The 20341-nt window shown below is 46.6% G+C and overlaps 7 protein-coding genes across 7 annotated transcripts; 3 read left to right on the forward strand and 4 right to left on the reverse strand.

Moving 5' to 3' along the window:
* Positions 1 to 3477: 3477 nt before the first annotated feature.
* Positions 3478 to 4640, reverse strand: PAAG_02839 (hypothetical protein; the record flags this gene model as incomplete). Its single annotated transcript, XM_002795317.2, has 3 exons — positions 3478 to 3585; positions 3702 to 4001; positions 4074 to 4640. The coding sequence occupies 3 exons, from the start codon at positions 4638 to 4640 to the stop codon at positions 3478 to 3480; spliced, it is 975 nt and encodes a 324-aa protein (XP_002795363.1).
* A 91-nt stretch (positions 4641 to 4731) lies between these two features.
* PAAG_11557 (hypothetical protein) lies at positions 4732 to 4998 on the forward strand (the record flags this gene model as incomplete). The annotated part of the gene is made up of 1 exon (XM_015847187.1): positions 4732 to 4998. The coding sequence occupies one exon, from the start codon at positions 4732 to 4734 to the stop codon at positions 4996 to 4998; it is 267 nt and encodes an 88-aa protein (XP_015703211.1).
* Positions 4999 to 5213: 215 nt separating this feature from the next.
* On the forward strand, positions 5214 to 9139 carry PAAG_02840 (pre-mRNA-processing ATP-dependent RNA helicase prp5; the record flags this gene model as incomplete). Its single annotated transcript, XM_015844772.1, has 5 exons — positions 5214 to 5348; positions 5412 to 5741; positions 5802 to 6237; positions 6313 to 8769; positions 8865 to 9139. 5 exons carry the CDS (start codon positions 5214 to 5216, stop codon positions 9137 to 9139), a joined length of 3633 nt encoding a protein of 1210 aa, XP_015701850.1.
* Positions 9140 to 10025: 886 nt separating this feature from the next.
* Positions 10026 to 10566, reverse strand: PAAG_02841 (hypothetical protein; the record flags this gene model as incomplete). Its single annotated transcript, XM_002795319.2, has 2 exons — positions 10026 to 10190; positions 10351 to 10566. 2 exons carry the CDS (start codon positions 10564 to 10566, stop codon positions 10026 to 10028), a joined length of 381 nt encoding a protein of 126 aa, XP_002795365.1.
* A 1021-nt stretch (positions 10567 to 11587) lies between these two features.
* PAAG_02842 (zinc-responsiveness transcriptional activator) lies at positions 11588 to 13426 on the forward strand (the record flags this gene model as incomplete). Its single annotated transcript, XM_015844773.1, has 5 exons — positions 11588 to 12743; positions 12836 to 12976; positions 13031 to 13107; positions 13284 to 13346; positions 13418 to 13426. 5 exons carry the CDS (start codon positions 11588 to 11590, stop codon positions 13424 to 13426), a joined length of 1446 nt encoding a protein of 481 aa, XP_015701851.1.
* A 1076-nt stretch (positions 13427 to 14502) lies between these two features.
* PAAG_02843 (hypothetical protein) lies at positions 14503 to 15410 on the reverse strand (the record flags this gene model as incomplete). The annotated part of the gene is made up of 3 exons (XM_002795321.2): positions 14503 to 14886; positions 14998 to 15019; positions 15151 to 15410. The coding sequence occupies 3 exons, from the start codon at positions 15408 to 15410 to the stop codon at positions 14503 to 14505; spliced, it is 666 nt and encodes a 221-aa protein (XP_002795367.1).
* A 1972-nt stretch (positions 15411 to 17382) lies between these two features.
* PAAG_02845 (hypothetical protein) lies at positions 17383 to 19444 on the reverse strand (the record flags this gene model as incomplete). Its single annotated transcript, XM_002795323.1, has 2 exons — positions 17383 to 18893; positions 19069 to 19444. The coding sequence occupies 2 exons, from the start codon at positions 19442 to 19444 to the stop codon at positions 17383 to 17385; spliced, it is 1887 nt and encodes a 628-aa protein (XP_002795369.1).
* Between the last annotated feature and the right edge of the window lie 897 nt (positions 19445 to 20341).

Here is a 20341-nt window from a genome sequence, read left to right on the forward strand (position 1 = left end):
TCTCTAAGGCTCGGTTTTTTTGTTCCTTAATTTTCTTCCGAACTTTTCTTTGCCGCTTATGCGCTGGTTATAAGGAGTGGACCAGTTAAAAGCTGAGATATTCGATGTGGGTTTAATGGGATGGGAGCCGCAAAGTCCTTAAACAAGCCCCTGCAAGTTTGACTGGCGGAGTCGCGATCCTGCAGGATACCAATTGAAGAACTCCAAATCTTGACACGGAGAAATATCGCAAAGGCACTGACTGGTGTTCGATCTGATTAAAACGCGCGTTGATGCAGTGAGCTACACTCTTGTTGGATACAGAAACAGAGTGTGATCCATCAAATGAAAATGCTACAACAACTAACCGATGACTAGAGCAAAGACAACATTGATATGAATTACTCCAACGGAGAGAGGAGGAAGAATGGCGTCAACGCGTCGTAGTTAGAGCCATGGGACGAGAGATGGTAACCCAGCTTTTTGGTGTAGGGTGTAACTAAACTTGGAACTGGCGGCTGGTCACAAGGATCCCTGAGCAAAATCAAAGCAGTTCACGATTAGTTCTAGTTTTTGTCTCTGTCGTCTGTCAGTGTGCGGCTGGATGTGGATGCTGTATCAAAGTTGCGTTATGTATGCAAAACGGTCACCACACCGGTCCCCGAAACCATGCTCTCCCTTCTTGTTGGTGTTCCAGCCTTCTACAGTCGGGTGCATCAGATTTCGGATTCGCCTATCCAGTCCGTGTTGCAGGCTTGAGTCGATGCTGGTTGGAAGCGGTTGGTGGTGTGGGAAGTCGGAAACTGGGCCAAGTGGGCTGATGAATGAATGGGAGGGTGTGGGCGGATGATGATTGGGAATACGCGGAGCTGATATCACGCAAGGAACAATCCAGTTGCTGCGAAAACGACGAGTGACTGGTTGGGATCGCGACGAATGCTCTCTTCTCTTCTCTCTCTCTGGCTCGTCGCTGAGGCTGGTCGTTCTTGATGGTTGTATTTGCTTTTTCTCTTCTTGCTCTTTGACTTAAATTATTTTTTGTCTGTGTATCGTACGGATCGTCTAATTAATCAATCACGAGATAGCTAGAAAAAGGAAAAATAAAAAAGAAAATAAAGGAAAATAAAAGAAAAAGACGAAGAAAATAAAGTAAAATAATGCTAGAGTGTTAATCGATAAGCATCCCAAGCCAAAGGAGGCGGGATGGAGAAGGAGAAGAAGAAAAGGCAAGATATGAAAATGTTAATAGTTCAAACCCTCCCATTTCTTCAACGTGACGCATGTGGGATAGAAGGAAAATACAAAACAAACCCCAAAGAGAAACAATTGACTTGGACCTCCCGGTTGCAACCTTGGGTAAAGGCTCTGGTGGCTGGCGATGTGTGAGGGCGCCAGCAGCAAGTTTAGGTAAAGCCCGCCGGGGGTGGACTCCCTAGCGACGACTCTCAAAAGGGGCTAATGCTCTGTTATGATCTGCCTGGGCAACTAACTCTAGTTAAGACCCGGCGGAGACTCAAGCAAAAACGATTACCATCTTAGCAACATTAAAAAAACGATAATAGAAATCACCATATAACGACGATATATTTATTCCTTCCTCCTACATGCCTTCTCACAGCAAAAATGCGAGCAACTTCCCAGATAGTGGCATCGCCCCGAAATCAACCATTCGAATTGCTTTCTTTTTTCTTCGGCAGCTTTTTCTTCTTCGGCAGCTAAACTCCTCGTCATGTCCCCGCGTCTCACTAGCATCTCTTCACCACATATGTAGAAAGGAAACATGTAACTAATAGGACTTCTCATACCCTCACCATTTTCATGCTCTTCCAAGGTTGGCCTTCAAATAGATCCAATCGGGTCTTGCATATCAAGATTAGCAGGGTCGCAGGTCAGCCTGCTCAACGCGTCTTGATAGGCAATTGAGGGAGGGTTCAGGAGAAGAAGAAGAAAAAATAATAAAGTCAGAAGAAGGCAAGAAACACAACAGCGACTGTTGCAGCAATAATTGCCGCTGGAACTTCAGCCGTCTCAGATGCCTCTTTCGGATCAGAATTTTGAACAAACTCTCTCACTTATATACACCAATCTGCTTCCTGGGCCCTCACGTGGATACCAGTGCTTTTTTCATCAGAGGCTTGGCTGATTCGAGGGCTCCTGGAGAGTCGAGGACACGGACAAATCTGCAGGCAGAAAATGATCCCCTTTGCGCTGAACAACCTGAATAATGAACTATCGGGGTCTTTTCAATGGAGCAACAATTGCCTCTTTTATTACTCCCCTGCCTTTTCCCTCTGGCAAGGCTCAAGAGTTCTCTTGACTCTGATTTCAAGCTTCCACCTATGCATATATTATGAGGCGTGTTTCAAATTCTTTATATTCATTTATAAGGGCTCAATTTCAATTGATTCAAGCAGGATTTCACTTACTGATTTTTGCTCTGGGAATTCACTATAAGCTGAAAATATGACTTCTCGGGGACATGTAACTATATATGACAAGCTATCAGCAACTCTTCCTCCATTGAATGAAGCATTAGTTAACTTAAACCTCATGACAGAGAAAAACATCCAGAGACTTCAAATACCTCTCAATGAATCCAGAAGCTCAGTTGTCCATGTATTTCTTCACATTTTGTTTAGAAATTTCACACGGGTACAAGTGTAAGAAAATGAATCTTTGTAACACATTACTTATCTACTTTTGTATGAGATTGTAACACCTGAGATTGAAGACTGTGTCAGACCCTTCCCCATATACTCGTTCTTGAAGTTAGGAACCTTTGCAATCGATCAGGCTTGCCATTCTGTCAGATTGAAGACAAACACTTCTGCCAATATGAGAAGAATTTCTGCTACTTATTCTGCCTGCAAAGAGGTCAAATAATTTTTATTTTTTATTATTGTTTGGCGAAGAAACAGAAGACCCTCAGACCCTAAGATCTCTGTTCGAACACTGAACTAATGCATCGAGATCCATCAATCACATACTCAGAAGCTGTGAGTCTTTCATCTCTTATCATTTCCCGATTGCCGTGAGCAGGAAGGGATGCAAGAAAGGCAAATGGACATGTGGTACATATTCCATCCGCTTCAGAAGGCCTGGTTGACTTTACAATGCTTAATTAAAGCGCTGCTCCCCCAAGGTTGACACGTGTCGACTTAGGGGATTTAAACAGTGTATGTCATCTGGCTAACAAATAGCATAAACAATTAATCTCCCCTTTCTCCATACAGAAAACAACGTTAAACAATGGTATTGACAGAAGACGCCAGTGACAATAACAGACATGGATACCAAAGGAGTGCGCCTAGCTAGCTGAACGTATTCAGTATATCGATGGACGAATGCCAGCTTGAGAATAGTAGGAATGAGCTCGGGGAAGACCAATTCAAAACTAATATAGGGAGAATAAGTGAAAACCGTAAGGAGAACAGTAGCCCGCCATCCACCTTGGTTTTAGTCTGTGCTAGAATTACAGGATTTCGTTCCAGGTGTCATTTACGCAGGACTTGGGGACTTAGGCTGATTTGGGGGTTCCATGCCATAAATGGATTTATACTGCTGCAGGTATTTGTTCTTATTCTCAAGTGCCATTTGTTGAAATTTCTGTTGAAACTCCTGTTAGATTTGTATAAAAGTAGGTTGATTTGACTGCAAGTAGGGGATTTGACATCGGGGATAACAAAAGGAAAAGGATCTGAAATTAAAGAAATCTTACGAACCTCCTTTTCACCCGCTGTCATACCTCGCCATGCGGCCGCAGTCTTGGACATCGGTTCATTGTGGGATATTTCTCCACTTGCGAATAATTCCTTGATGAAATGCATGTATGCATTAGCTGGTCGCTTGAGCTGTCTATCATCATATATTTTCCCGAAGCCCTTCGTCGTTTTGAGCAATTTGCGGAGCCTTTGGCGGGCGGCATTGGCCTTTTTGATCTGAAGTGGGGTGTGCCTTCTCACCCAGTCTTGAAGCATGGTTTTGTTACCAGCGCGGTTCGATCGAGCAGTCTGAATAAGACGCTGAATGATCTAATTAGTAACTTCACATCAAAAGGGATTTGGCAATGGTAGGTGCAGGGCATTTCATCCTACCTCACGTTCAGCTGGACTTAAATTCTTGTAAGCTTCAGCACCGGCCCCAAACCGCTTCAGTTGTAGTTGAAGGATCGTGATAGGGAGTTCCGGAAGGCCTTTCGGAGGATCCAGTGCGACAGCCTTCAAATTTTTGATCTCCTCTCTAACCTTCTTCTTTCGCAAAATTTCCATCTGCTTTTCGGTCAACTGCTTATTCGGCTTGCGGGAACCTTTGACCTTGGATTTCGTTTTGCGTTTTGCCTTGGTCGACTTCTTTACAGTTTTCCTGGAAGGCTTTTTCGCGGTTGCTGCTTTCTTTTTAACCGGCTTGGAATCTGCCTTAGAAGCAGCAGTGTCAGCCTTTGCTGTTCCAGTCGATGTCGCGTACGTTTTCTTTAAGAGAATCGGCAGCGGGTTATGGAACAATCGGGAATTCCACGATGCTGAGAGTGTTCGAACAGAGCCGATAGAAGAACATAATGCCAGAGAGTTGCCAAGCGCCACGCGAGCTCTAGCAGGTTTTGCTTCAACCAACTTCGCACACGTCAGGAGCACACGACCACGGCGCGAGAGAACAAGAGTCATTTTAAATGGAGTAGTATATTTCGGGGGGACAATGAGGTATTAGCCAAGTGTTGACAGAAAAGAAAGACAATTGCACAGTATAGGTTGCGCAATGCCCTTTGACAATGGATTACCTCCTTTCAGAGATGGCGGCGATGATGTGATTGTTGATGAGAGGATGCAGTCGTGGATGAACGAGGAGGTTTGTTTATTTAGGTCCAGCCGAAAAGAGGAAAGCCCCGTATCAGAAACCACTAGCCCGTTTGAGGATAGCGTTGCCAAGATATCGAATGATGCTCCGTTCCGCTCCAAAAAGACTCAACCTTCCAATTTCGATGGCGACAGAAGACTTTCACTCTTACAACCGCATACATCTTAGGTCGAGCAAAAAGGTGAAGAGATTTAAAAAGGGCCATATATTTCCAGGAGGTATCGGCAGAATCAACCTAGATTACGTTCATTTGTCCGCCGTCAACATTATGGTGGACACTTAAGTGCGCTTCCCTTGCGCAGAGCTAACCCTGTTAAAACATACTCCATATCATTGGAGTTATCCAGCAGTAATACCTACTCATTCACAATTTGGCCTGCGAGATGGCTAGGGATACTCGCTCACCATCGCCTGTAGGCAGCACCCACTCGTTCAAACGAAGCCGCAGGGATGAGGACCGGAATGATAGAAGTCGGTGGGATGAGGTGAAGGGACATCGGAGGTCACGAAGTCCTGACGTAAGTTATTATAAACCACAATGTGCGGCATTTGTACTATAACTAATGTTTCTCTTTCCACAGAGGCGATATCGTGACCGCGATCGGGAGAGAAATTCTTATCGGAGACGAGACCGTTCGCGCGATGACCGCCGGGACGACCGCCGGGACGAAGACTCGTATCGCCCCACTAAAAGAGACCATTCCAGAACTGGATATCGATCCCGTGATCGAGACGACGATAGAGACTATCGTCAGAGAAGTCGCGACAGAGAACGTCGAAGCAGGCGAGATGATTCCCGTGACCGGGCCCGAAGAAGACGGGGCGACTCTACTGATTCCAGGCGCGATTCTAGACGAGGCGATAGCAGAGAACGAGTTTCAAACAAGGGTTCTGGCGTCAAATCCCAAGAGGTCAGTTGCCACACTCTCCCCTTTTACATTTCTTGAGCTTACGCTTATCCCTTTTTTCAGACCTCGAAACCCTCTACGCCAGCGCCTACTCCTGCACAAACCGACGAGGAAAAAAAAGCTGAAAGGAGAGCGAAGTTTCAAGCTTGGAAAGAAAAAGTCGCAGCAGAGCGAGAGAGGAAAGAGAAGGAACTTGCAGCTTCAGGTGGGGCGAGGAGTATTCTTGATGAGATTGATAAAAAGATCCCATTGCCTCAAGGGGTCGCATCTCCCGATGCTGCAACAATCTCTCCCACGGCTGAAGCTGCACCTACCCCATATGCTGGAAAATTTGAACCTAAGGCAACTGCAAAAAAGGCTGCTGCATCATCTACAGAACCGTCGTTGTTGGGCAATGACATAGCCATCCCTAGTATCTCTACGTCCTCTGCACCATTCACTCATTCGATTGCCGGGAGCAAGGCCAACAAATCTTCTGTTTCTGCAAGTGCTATCTCTTGTAAGCCTCCATTCCCTTCATTTTATTCCATCTTGTCCGCTTTTTACAAGTTCACTTGCTAAGTTCTTTTAATAGCAGCAACATCACTGAAAGCCGGAGGAACCATAAGTGGCTTTGGCCTAGGTGTTAAACCGGTCTCAGAAACAGACAAAACTTCTTCCAAGAGAGCTTTGGATTTTGGTGAAGAGGAATCAACACAGCGGAAACTAGCAAAGCTTCCCGATCCTCCATTGGAAGATGTAAACGAACAAAATGCCAACGGGGCAGTCGATGGCGCTGATGAAGATGATGACGATGTTGATATCCACGATGGTGGAACGGAGGAAGAGAATGCTGCTGCCGCAAGAGCAGCCGCAGAAAAGCGAGAGGAACGACTACAAAGCCAAGGCCTTGTCCGGCAGGTTCAGCTCGATGTTCTACCTGAAGGCGCGGCCTCTAACGGTCCCAATGGCGATGTTGCCATGCCAGATGCTGCTGGAGACACTGCTCCTCCTGTCGCGATGGACGTGGAGGAAGAAGAAGAAGAAGAAGAAGAAGAAGCTGACCCACTAGATGCATTCATGTCTGGTCTTACCAAATCTGACCCGACTCAAAATGGTCGCAGTGGGGCGAAATTCTCCAAATCAAAACAACAGCCTGAAGCAATATTTGGAGACGAAGATGATGTAGATATGAACGCGATTGATCCGGAAGCAGATGATTTCCTAGCAATTACTAGCAAAGCAAGAAAAAAGAAAGATTTACCGCCGGTGAACCATGAAAAGATGAATTACGAACCGTTCCGTAAAGCATTTTATGCTGAGCCGGTTGATTTAGCGGGGCTTACGGAAGAGGAAGTCGCAGCTTTGAGACTGGAGCTTGATGGGATAAAAGTACGTGGAGTTGATGTCCCGAAACCCGTGCAGAAATGGTCCCAATGTGGATTGGGAGTCCAGACACTAGATGTCATTCGGAAACTTAACTATGAAAACCCAACGTCAATTCAATCTCAAGCAATTCCAGCAATCATGTCAGGAAGGGATGTAATAGGAGTGGCCAAAACCGGGTCGGGCAAGACTATCGCATTTCTGCTCCCCATGTTCCGACATATCAAAGATCAACGGCCCCTAGAGAACATGGAAGGTCCGATAGGGCTGGTAATGACCCCAACACGGGAATTGGCAACTCAAATTCATAAGGAATGCAAACCTTTCCTAAAGGCGTTGAATCTTCGAGCGGTTTGTGCATATGGAGGAGCCCCGATCAAGGATCAAATCGCTGAATTAAAACGAGGGGCGGAAATTATCGTCTGCACGCCTGGAAGAATGATTGATCTTCTCGCTGCAAATGCTGGGCGTGTAACGAATTTGCGGAGGGTGACATATGTGGTGTTGGATGAGGCGGATCGAATGTTTGACATGGGCTTTGAGCCGCAGGTGATGAAGATCCTGGGAAATGTCCGGCCACAGAGACAAACGGTTTTGTTCTCAGCCACCTTCCCGCGCAACATGGAAGCCCTTGCTCGAAAGACGTTAACGAAACCAGTGGAAATTGTCGTTGGCGGAAGAAGCGTTGTTGCGCCAGAAATCACACAGATTGTAGAAGTCCGCAATGAAGATACTAAATTTGTGCGACTCTTAGCTCTACTCGGTGACCTTTACGCAGATGACAATAACGAGGACGCTCGCACTTTGATCTTCGTCGATCGGCAGGAAGCGGCGGATGGTCTGCTCCGCGACCTTATGCACAAGGGTTACCCGTGCATGTCTATCCATGGAGGTAAAGATCAAGTTGATCGGGACTCCACAATAGCTGACTTCAAGGCCGGTGTATTTCCTATACTTATTGCGACCTCAGTTGCGGCTCGCGGCCTCGATGTAAAACAATTGAAACTTGTCATTAACTACGACGCTCCCAACCATCTCGAGGACTACGTTCACCGGGCTGGCCGAACTGGGAGGGCGGGCAACACTGGAACTGCAGTGACGTTTTTGACTGAAGTCCAGGAACGATATTCGGTAGATATATCCAAAGCATTGAAACAGAGCGGCCAACAAGTTCCTGAAGCCGTACAAAAAATGGTCAATTCGTTTATCGAAAAGGTCAAAGCAGGAAAAGAGAAGGCAAGTGGCTCTGGGTTTGGTGGGAAGGGACTAGAGCGTCTCGACCAGGAACGTGATGCAGCTAGAAACCGTGAACGGAAAACGTACAAAACTGGTGAAGAAGGTGAAGAAGAAGAAAAAGAGGGAAAGAAGGATAAGAAAGAAGATATATTTTCCAAGGCGGCCTCTGCCGTCCAAGCTGCATCCATTCCGGCACCAACACCAGGCGTTCCCAAGGGGATTGATCTGGATGGCAAGATCACGGTTCACAAAACCGAAAAGCCTACTACGTGCGCTTCAAATAATCCTCTCGACAAAGTTGGCTCCGCGGTGGCCGATATCCATGCTCGGTTGAACAAGGCTGGCGTCATGCGGTCCGGTGTACCCATCGACAATAAGGGTCCTGATGCTGGAGCGTTCCACGCCACCCTAGAAATCAACGACTTTCCGCGTAAGTACCTATCTATTTGCTTTAGTATTTTTAGTTTTTCAGTTTTCTGCTATCCACCCTTCAAATATGCTTAACTAACAATACTGTCACTACAGAGAAAGCAAGATGGGCTGTCACCAACCGAACGAATGTTGCGAAAATCCTCGAGGCCACAGGGACCTCAATCACAACTAAAGGCAGCTTTTACCCAGCAGGCAAAGAGCCTCAGCCGGGCGAGAACCCCAAGCTATACATTCTTGTTGAAGGAGATACAGAATTGGTTGTTACCAATGCAATGCGGGAACTCATGCGTCTTTTAAAAGAAGGAACTATTGCTGCTGCAGACAGTGAAGCTAGAGCTCCGGCCAGTGGCAGGTATAATGTTGTGTAGAAAACTTATTGAATTTTTTTTTTTTTTTTCAACGCTTTACTTTTAATGTTCCGTTGCCTTTTCAGGCTGTTGGTGTTAGCATTTGGACTCTATTCGGCGGCTCTGGTTCCTTTTTCTTTATTGAAACAAGGACTTGTAAAAAGAGATGGCACACTTCTCGTCTAATTTTGGTCAATGACATCATTACCGACTGTGATATAAAAAATTATCCAGCTTCACTTTCACGATAGATTATGTGTAAGCGAGATAATAGATTCTAGGCCAAATTTCATGACCAAAAAATTTATTTCCTGTTCTTAGTCAAACATTCCAAACAGCGCTTCATTATCAAACTATGCGAATTGCGGCTTGTGGCGTGGCCCTTCAATGACAGGGTGACTATCCATAGATGCATTATACGTTTACTCCCGAAGACATATCATAAAGCTCTGAAAATAATTCAAGTACGTAAAATACGCTCATAGTTTTATCAATTAGAACTAAAAAGGTATCAGGCAGCATCTAACCAAACGTTACAGGTCAAATAGGGACGTAGAGAAAGGAAATTCAGGAACAGAAGTCCCAAAACACAAGACGCCATGGAAGGGTTGGGCCAGAGTATCAACATCAAAAAAGAAGGGGAATGAAATCGTCATATATACACTGAAGAGCCGGAACACACAAAGGAAATAAAGCAAAACAACGGACATGAGGGATGACGTTGAACCTAATCAGCCGCATTTAATCTATTGATGAAGAAGAACAACATAAAACACCTGACGTGACAAGCGGAATGCAGAAGCTTTCGAAGGTTTTTGGGGGGGGGGGGAAAGAAAAAAGAAAAAGAAGAGCAGGCATCGTCCTACCAAAGCCGGGAAAGTATAACCGTAGATATTCAAAGATATGTTCAATCCCACCTTCTCACAGCTTCGGCCGCGTCCGCTTCCCTCGTAGCGCGGTTATGACGACTGGTTTCATCCAGTGTTTCGTTCCGAGTCTGGGCCTTCTGCGCTGCAAGCCGAGAGTTTAATTTTCCCTTTTTAGCTGCGGAAGCTTGTTTGGCAGCTCGTTCCTAAAGCGGGGGAAAACGCAGGGGATGCGAACAAATTAATACACTTTTATCCTAAAGGGTAAAAGAAAGGCGAAATAAAAAAAACAAAGTGTTCAAGCCTGGGGAGGTGGGGACGGGAAAACATTATATAATGTAACGGTGAATGATGAGTACTACTAACCTCCGCAGCCCGCGCAGCCGCATTCCGCGGATCATCGTTCCCTCGACTTGACCCCTGGCTGCCGCCTAGTGTTCTCCCAGCGTTGGCCTGTGAGTCGACCTGGTGCGGCAGTGGGGCGCGGGGCGCCTGGGACGGGTTGGGGTTTGTTCCGAGGACGCGGCCGGGATGCGCAAATGGTTCGGTTGGGTTGGAGCCTTTGGAGCAGAGGCTTCCCATGGCAGGCGACACAGGTTTCCAATGGGGTGTGAGGACTGGTTGTTTAACTGAGGGAAGCCGGTTTGTCCTTTCTCCTCGTTTACTTTGTCGAAGACGCAGAATGCAAGTCAAAAGGAGCGGGGACCCGAGAGATCGAGGAAGCTAGGTAGTTACAGGATAAAAGTACCGGGGTGGCGAGAGGATTTGGGGTTGGGAGATTGGGCAAGAGGTTTTAGAGATAGATATGATGGGAAACAAAACTGTAGAGAATTATGCTATATATGGATATTGGATACGGATCTGAGATCCTGCATTCGTATCTCTCTCTGCAAAGCGGATCCTTCGCAAAGCGGAGTCGCGCGCGCAAGGAGGAGCAAATTAGGGCTTGACCCTTCCCCGAAGAAGATGCCAGTTAGGGTTTGGGGCTCCGTGCCCAGCCTCACCACGTGACTGTATTGCCTCCCGAGCACAAGCTTTCAGGGATGCGAGAGGTCTCCCCCCAGAGGGCAGCATCTGCCACTGAGTGCCAGGAATCCCGGACTCGAGCATTCTACAGGACGGATCCGCGTGGATGTAGAAATCTTCTGCAATAATCCTCGTGTTGACGGTTGTATGGTTTATCGATCAACAAGCAGAGCAGCGTTGCTGCGTTTCAATTTTTCAACGATCCGGGACTCACAAGGTCCTCAAACGTTGCTTCTGCCGTTTTCGACCTCCTCCCGCTATTTTTCGACCACGACCACCTATACGATCTTCTCTACCTCCACAACTGCATTTACAAAAGCAACCGCAGGGCCTATGGTCTGTGCAGCTTGGGAAGAGGAAGCCCCTGGGTCTGTGACACGCCCATTTGTCGTTCGTTGTCTGATCCGTTAGCTGGCTTGGGCCTCATTTGGACCCTCCGAAGAGCTGAGAGGTTCCAATATCCGCGCCCTTCCTTATTCCCTAAAAGTCGGCCATTGTTGACCAACGCTTCCTGTTGATGCCGCGGCAGCAAAAGGAAGGACGTAGGTTCTGCCTTGAATGCCAGGAATCTTTCCAAATGGCCGAAAAGAACTCCCAAGTTCTCCGCAACTGCGTCGACCCAACTGCGTGCTGGAGTGTTTCTCCCACCGAACATTGTTCCTCATATCCTTCGTGCCAAATGGCGGACCCATGCTGTGATGACGACAACTGTTCTGTCGAATGTTCATCTGTTTGTGATGGCTTTGTTGCCTGTGATTCCTCCACCGTTTGCTCAGATGCTCATTGCGATGATCAGGACTGTCAGAACCTGGCCCCAGTTTGTTTCGACCAAAGCTGTGTAGGGGATGGCCGCACTGGCATCGATGACGGAATATGCAACATTCTCAATCAAGACAGCTCCTTTACTTGGAATTCAGCAAACCTCCTTCCGTCTGCAAATACAGCACATTTCAATCAGTCGTTTCACCAGCCTGCGACCAGCCTCTGCCATGATTTACAGTCCATGAACCATTTCACTCCATCAGAACCTTCGTTAACAACCAAAAACTATGCCTTCCAATTTCACCAAAACCAGGATTCTCCCCTACGGCAATCTACAGTAACGGAGCCATCGACTCCGTCTGGGCCTATTTTGAAACAAATTATCGACATTTGTCCAAACCTAGACAACTGCAACCATCAATCCCACTTCGGGCCCGTTTTTTCGGATTGCAATCCAGATGAATTTCTCGGGTTTATACCAATGGAATTTCAGACTCAGTTCCATTCTTTATATCCACAGTTATATCCACGGTTTAACGGTGGCTTGAAATTGCCCTGCGAAATGCAACCTCAGCACGTTCACAAAAATGTATCACACCTAACTCATAATTCTAATCGCCCTGTGTCGTCGAGTTTGGACTCCGTGAACTTAAAGTCTAGCTCACCTTTAAGTCCACCTCCGAAAGACAACGATATTACACGCCCGTTCACAAGTCCGGAAGTTGAGACGACGAACGAGTCTCACGTTTGCAGATGCATTATCAAAACAGATAAATCACAAAATACCATCTGTGGAGAGTTGTTTCCCGATGCTGGCAAGCTCCAAGAGCATTTAGTTCAAACACATGTTGGCATGATTAGCGGGTCCCAGGGGTATGGATTCTACTGCTGCTGGGAAGGCTGTCATCGCGCCGATGAACCCTTCTCGCAAAAATCAAAACTTCAAGGGCACTTTCTAACACATAGCAATTGTAAGCCTACCTTCCTCACCGCGATATCTACGTAATTTCAATTGCTCTTCATAAAATTCACAAGTATCGTCTAACCGTGTTCTTCAATTTAGACAAGGGTTTCCAGTGTTCCGTCTGCGGGAAGCCGTTTGCCAGACAAGCAACTCTAGAGCGCCACGAAAGAAGCCATCGCGGAGAGAAGCCGTATGCTTGCAAGCTCTGCCAGAAGGCATTTACCGACAGCAGTGAACTTAGTGAGTGTTGCAATTTCGCCTTATTGCTGTAATCTTTATGCTAATCAAGACTAGAAACACACATGAGAGTTCACACTGGTGAAAAACCTTTTAAATGCAACCATCCCGGTTGTACCTTTGAAACTGGAGATGTAAGCTACCCTTTATAGGTCCGCCATTCAGTCCTAGTGTGTATGCTAATATTCTCGAATCCAGTCATCAAATATGTCCAGTCATAAACTCAGTGAGTTGCCCAATCTCTCTGCGGAGAGGATTTCCATGATGTATCTTCTAAACTAACATTATTTTTTTTTCTTTTTTAATTCAGCTCACGGAGTCCGAAAACACAAATGCCATTTTCTTGGGTGTTCGAAAAGTTTTACTCGGCCAGGTATGTTCGCACACACGATTCTCATTAGAAGCAAATTTGAACGGAGTCTAATTTGGAATCTCACATTGCAGATCAGCTAAAACGGCATATAAAAACAACCCACAAAGAAGATCTTAACCATTTAGTCCCGCTTCCCTCGCCCGTAGTCAATCAATTCCCTCTCCCTCAGTTTCAGCCCGCGTCGGGGCACTCGTCCATACCCGTTCCTTATCTAGGGGCCGCTATACCATTAACAAGCAAATAAAAGTCCACTACTAAACGAAATACGGCATTGTTCTGATTACAGTCTCCGTTTCTAGAACGTCATACTTTTCAGTCATTTTCTTTTACCCTTAGTAATTAAATCGGATGGCTTTTTTGGTTAGGTTTCTTGAGCGAAATTTAAAAAAGAAGGAAAACGAGGTAACGGCCATAACTTTTTGTATACTTTACCCAAATCCCCACCCATATGTCAAGATACATATGTTTTTCAACGAGTTTCCGCTTGGCTCCAGCCATTGTTTGGTTTTCTGGGATTGTTTTCGGGACCCACACCCCGTTCCTGCCCCTGGTAGGGTTAGCAGTTTGCCACTGCAGTTGATTTCTGCGCCTTCTTTTGAGCATTTGGAGAAATTTGGAGAATGCAGTAGATTCATCTCTCGAGGAGCTTGACTACACTACCATCTAAGAAAGGAAGAGGCGATCATGTATATATACACTACAACCTGTGCACAAAATCGTATACCCATTTACAGCTGTAATTGAGAGACATAAAAGAAAGACAAAGCCGCAAGAAATGTTAACATGTGAAATTTTATTATTCGCGGTAATGAGATTCTATATATTTTATTCCTGCATAGACGGCAGTTTTGTGGTTCTCGAAAACTTTAACTAACTCTACCAGATTTTCGGAGAATATGACGGCTTCATGCGTCTTCCTAAATGCACAACTAACCATGGAAGCTACATACTCAGGGGACAAAACCGATCTGGATCGATCCGAGGAACCGTAGATATATATATATATATATAAAAAGAAAAACAAAACACAATTGCAAACAGCAGATCCGATCTATCCCTTCACCCATATCTTCAAAACGGATACCAAGGGATCTGAAGAACAACGTCCTTCTCAAAACCCTCGCCTCTAACGCACTAATTTCTGGGTCCTCCTACATCAGCACTCCCGAACACTCTCCTCAAGCAGTTGCACCGCATTCCTCAACTCCCCCATCCTCTGCCCAACCCTCCTCTTAATCTCTTCCCGAATCTCCTCCGGAACCTCGTCAGGATTAAATTTCGTGCCCCTTTTCTTCGCCTCCGTTCCCGCTTCCTCCTCCCGCTGACCCTTATCTCCCGTTGACCCGTCATTGGTGGGGGCATCCGGGTCTCGGGTTTGTGGTGGGGATATGGACCACTGCTCCAGATCTGAGGGATGCGGTTTTGAGCCTGTATACGCGGCATAGACACAGTCTAGATCATCGAAAGCTTCGCGGAGAGATAATCGGTCCGAGACGGTGTAGATTGTACAGGCAGCTGCGGATTCAGCGGCAATTTCGAGCTTGGTGTGAACTTAGAATTTTCCTCTCTCTTTTTTTTTTTTTTTTTTTTTTTTTTTTTTTTTCAGGGGAAGGGCAGGTTGTTGCATCTTTTATGTTTGATGTTTGCGTACCTCGTCTTTTGCAATTTCGTACCTAATTACATCGAGACGAAAAACAGTATTAAATTTAGTCAGCTACGCAAGTTCGAGTTCGTATGTTTCCGATAACTATCGCACGTAGATAGGGAGGTGGATTGAGCAAGACAAGACGAAGAAGAGGCTCACAAATCTTCAATTTCTTGAATATAATCATCAGCTTTTGGCCGTTTTGTTTGTGGTGTGGTCGAATTGTTTCTTCCCAGATAGCGCGGATACAGTGTCACTGTAGCTGTTACCATAGAACCCGTTCGTACAGAGTTTCTGTCGACCTTTGGACGACTACTGGCCAAAGATAGATGTCTTGGAGAGGCCCGAAAACTTAGCGAGGCCACCCGCCGTGTCGGGTGTGACAGGCGAGTTAAGATGCTTGGCCTGCAGACAGCCATTCCTCGTGAAACAGGTACAATTGCCGGTGGCTGGTGAGGGTTTTTTTTCTTTTTTTTTTTTTTTTTTTTTGTTCGCAATTTCGTCTACTTCCTCCGTATAAAAGTTCCAGTTGGATAGCCGGTTTGCCAGAGTCAAAAAAGTAGTAACAGATAAAAGTCAAATGGTAACGCAAGTATAGCCCAAGCTGCGCAACTAGCCCCGGGATACCTGGAATAAGAGAGGAATGTAGCACCACAATCCCTTTTGTTGAGGAGGGATTGGGCCTTGTCCAATTGTGGGTTTGCGGTCGGGCAGATGATGACGTCAAGGTTTCTCCCCTCCGTCGTTTGAAAATCCATCTGATCAGAGGCTCGTTCGATACAGCTAGTTACTGACTGCACAACCCCCGAATTATCCACCAAAAACGCCACGAACCAGTTGATGTTTATTTCTTTTGGCTTAATTTCTTCAAGTTCAGAAATCGTTAGCCACACTCATGTTAGAACATGGAGTTTTGTATGTAATTTCGCATGGGGGTGGAGCGAACGATCCATGGCTATAAAAGCTGGGTGAAATTCTCAGATATTAGCGAGCTGAGCAGAGTTGGAAGGAAAACAGTGGTTATTCACTTATTTATTGGATTGTCCTCTGATACATAAAACAAGAGTCGTGGATTTCAGGCTGGATCATCTCAGTATTTCTTGATATGAATTAACAAATCCCTCTTAAGGTGGTGGGAAACGTCTTCCTAAGCCACAAGATGACACACTATTTTGAAAACCGCGTCCTCTCGCCGCATCTCTTCACTCGTTCCCCCATAACCATGCGCAAGATCCTCCCACCACCTTGGCACCTCATCCACAATCACTATGTCGCCTGTTAAATATTTGCGTTTGGCAACAGGTAACTTGGTCCGTTCTTAAAGAGCGGTGGGCGTAAGGAATGGAATTTGCTTCTTTTCTACACCATGTCCTTGGAAACGACGGATTAACTAATAGCCTCATCCAGCCGTCATCAATTCCTCGGGAATATTTCTTCCAGCAATGGACCCTTCCCACGGACACTCCCTATTCCTGTTGGACTACGTCAGAAACCTTCTCTCGATATCTCATCCCGCCAACTCCTGCAACAGTGGCTCAGCTCCAGAGCTGATATTCTTGACACTGCTGCATATGTCATAGCGTTTGCTCAATACAACAATCCTGGGTGGCGTGGCCTGCAAATTGTAATCTTGTAAGATTGAACAATCTTCAGAAAGTCCCCACATAAAAACTTCCTCATCACATATACAGATGTCTGCCAAAATGATCGGGTGCATCAGTTCCATACGCGTGGTGTGGGAGGAAGAAATCAGTCCGCTGATGCCGGTGCCAAATGCCGTCGGAAGGGGGAGGTAGAAACCCCTCGCAAACTCCCCAGATGAACAGGCCGCCGTTCCGAGCATTGCATGCTTGATTATTCGAATGTCGAAGGTCTGAATCTACAGTGGATGAATCCCACAAACACGCCCAGAGTAGCAAAGACCTATCCATTGCTGATCATACACGTTTATGCTGGGGAAAAAGGAGATAAATGAAGAAAATCTCCTAATCGTGATGCATCCTAGGATCAGGGCACATTGGTGAAGGGAAGAATATTCAGAAGCAGAAACGAAATTGAGAATAGGAAAGTCATAACATCATTCAATATCGTAAGTCATTGTCCAGTCCGCTGTGTAGCATCACATCACGAAGAGAGTAGGTGAGAAGACAGGCGGTTCACATGAACTAGATATAGGGGCGAAAGAAACATGTAATGGAGACAGGGCAAAGGGGGAAAAGAAGATAGAAAACGGCCCAGATTAACAGATCCTAGTCATAACAAGAGGCAAACCGAAAATCATATCATTAAATCATCATCATTTCAACGCGATAATATATTATATCGCACAAGAAAGGATAAACTCTTCCGGCAACGCATTCCCCTGGCCATTATCGATGACATTCAGGGTCGTCATTCATAACGATCATCCGGACTCCAACTCCTTGCTCTAAGCTGCCTTGCCATCCCTCTCTCCCTCATCTCCCTCCTATGCTTTAAGTTTGCCTTAAACGAATTCTTCTCTGCATGGTGATTGGCTGCATCCTTCCACTCATCAACTACTCCCTTGATTCCAATCGCTGCCAGAGCAATACTCGCCGCGTCTTTCATATTATTTTTGGCACGTTGTCTCCGTGCCTCGTCAGCGCTGATCTCACCGTCACGAAGCTTGGCAATGCGTTCCTTGCGTTTCTTGAGGCTCTTGACGACGCCGTGGCCGGCATGGACGGTGGCGATGGTCGCAAGGCCGGTGGTGAGGACCTCGCGCCTTAGGAGCTTTTTACGAGTACGCTCTTCTGTATCGGTGCTAAGGGAGGAAAGGTTAGAATCAGTGTTATCTCCACCGTAACTGGTGGAATTACGGTGATGGAAGGCCTGTGAAGAGGACCTGGGATGGGGGTGGTGCTTGGGAAGAGCAGAAAATGTGCCAGTGCCGCCAGCGATGGGCATCATGGCGCCTGTTTCGCGGAAGGATGGAGAGGAGAAAGTGGGACGCAGGCGACCTACATCTCTTGAGTAGTTATCGCGGGAATGATTACGCCGGTGCCGCGACCGATGCGCATCCAAATACCCATCATCTGAGTCGGTACCACCGTCATACCGGCGCCTTTCACGGTGTCTGTTACCATGGCTGGAAGATGGCTCGTCTCCTAGTCCCAACGCAGCTAGTCCCTTGGCCAAGTACGCTGAGACACTCTGGCTTCTCTTCTTACTCCCGCGGGAACGACGTGATAGGCCCGGGCTCCCTTCAGAATCAGATGAATAGCCAGACCTTGCCTCACGGCCTCGCGGCTTTAAGCGAAAATGGTCATAGGCAGATTTGCCAGCGGCAGCCAGGAGTCCTGCGGAAGCTATATCTTTAGCTCCGCGACTTTCAGACCGGGCTCGTCCACGAGACCGGGAACGAGGGCCATTGACCAAACGGTTGGTGGCTAGTCCGGCCAAGGTGGACTCGATGAGATGACGTTTGCTGTGCCTATCAGACTGCCCATCAAGGAGCTTATTGACACCACCTGCACCAATAGCCGCGGTCAATATTCGTTTTCCTTTCTCACCACTCCAGCCTCCAGGCTCCTTGCGGGCGCGAATCGCTTCTGCGGCACCGGCAGTCAATGCAGCTTTAAGGGCCTGGGTGATATCCTTCTGGTTATCATTCCGGTCAAGGCTGTGGGAGCGGGAATAAGAGTATGGCCGGCGACGATGGTGGCTTCGAGAACGATCATAATCGCGATCGTAATGGTCACGATAAAATCCACGGTCGCCGTCATGACGCCTTGATGCATGCGATCCGGTGACACTTCCCAAGCCGATGGCAGCGAGAGCCTGCTCGCTGAAAGACTTGCGGCGTCTGGGTCGCGGGGATGGGGTTCGGGAGGAATCACCTGAATATGATCGTCGGGAATGGTGATCACGATCTCGGGCACCTATATATTTTTGTCAGCTTTCCGACGGTCCATTGTAGTGAAATATGCTATCACCAGTGGTATCGCGTTGGGTGAGTTTTCTTTTTTTAAAAAAAAAAAATAAAATAAAATAAAATAAAATAATAAATAAATAAGAAAATAGAAATATATGATTCACTGATGCTGCAAAACTTACGTCGAGTTCCTTCTCCCTGACGGTGTGAGCGCCGATGGTATTCATCTTCCGTATAGCAGTTCCCCCGGCGATCCCGGCCACGCCCACCTAGGGAATTGGTACGTCTCACACTCGGCTCATGCACGGTTCTCCGATCATATATGGCACCATGGCTATTGTCGGGACGGTAACCAGCAGTGGAGAATCCAGGCGGGAAGTCTCGTTGGATCTCTTCAACCTGGGAATCCTCGGTATCATCAGGGCGGACCAAGTCAGTATTGGGGCCCCAACGGTTGTGAGTTGGACGGGGGCTTGCGTGGGACGATTCGTAGAAGTCGGCGGTTTGAGCCCTTCTGCGCTGAGTGTTGTACGGATGGTTTTCGTAGTAGGACGCCATGGCGTTAAAGTATTACTGTTTTCGCTTCGAAGGGACCCGGTGAACTCGGAACGTCTTCGTTTTATTTCTTTTATTGCTTTTGTTTTAAACACGTTGGAACTTAGACTCAAAAAGCAGAAGAGCCTTGAGATGATCCGCAATCCAAATCCAGATTTTCCAGTCTCTGTTGGAATAAATCTATGAATGTTTTTAGCCCTTAATTTTTTTTTCTTTTTTTTCTTTTTATGAAAGATGTTGATGAAGGTTGAAAATCCACCCGAGTTCAAGGCTGATTGTGGACGACGAACAGATAGATATAGTCCGGTGTTGCTCTTGCTGGCCTAGCCTGCAAGCTAGTAATGTGGGGTGTTGCAAGGCGCCCCCTTTTTGTTCGCCTGCTCCTGTACGAAGCCGTGGGCTGTGACAACACATGGACTGCAAGGCTGCAGCGGGATGTTGGGCGATTAATTATATCAAGACTGGCAAAGAATAAGGAGCGAGGACCACAATATCAAGAGTATTCGTCATTTAGGATCTCGGGCAGAAAGTACTCCACGATAAGGTCGCAATGATGTCGGATGACCTCAGGAAAAGAGCAGAGAAAGAATGGAATGGTTTTATCCGCGGGACTAATTATCAGGATGAGTTGAAAGAGGGCGACCGGGTGCGGGTGGTGATTTGATCTAAATCATCAGCTTGCCCGGTCAGATGCAGGGCGAGGCTGACGCGAATTAGCCCAACGGGTGTGGATTTCAAACAGCTCCTCCAAACAAAACGTAGACAATCAATGATGAGAGGAAGATGAAGACATATCGACAATCTATCTATTTATAACTACATGAAATAAACTTATTTATCCAGAAGAATTCCTCCTTGTAACACAATCAGAATCAAAATTTATCATACCGCAGCATATTG

This window comes from Paracoccidioides lutzii, assembly GCF_000150705.2.
Source record: "Paracoccidioides lutzii Pb01 unplaced genomic scaffold supercont2.6, whole genome shotgun sequence".
Taxonomy (NCBI): domain Eukaryota; kingdom Fungi; phylum Ascomycota; class Eurotiomycetes; order Onygenales; family Ajellomycetaceae; genus Paracoccidioides; species Paracoccidioides lutzii.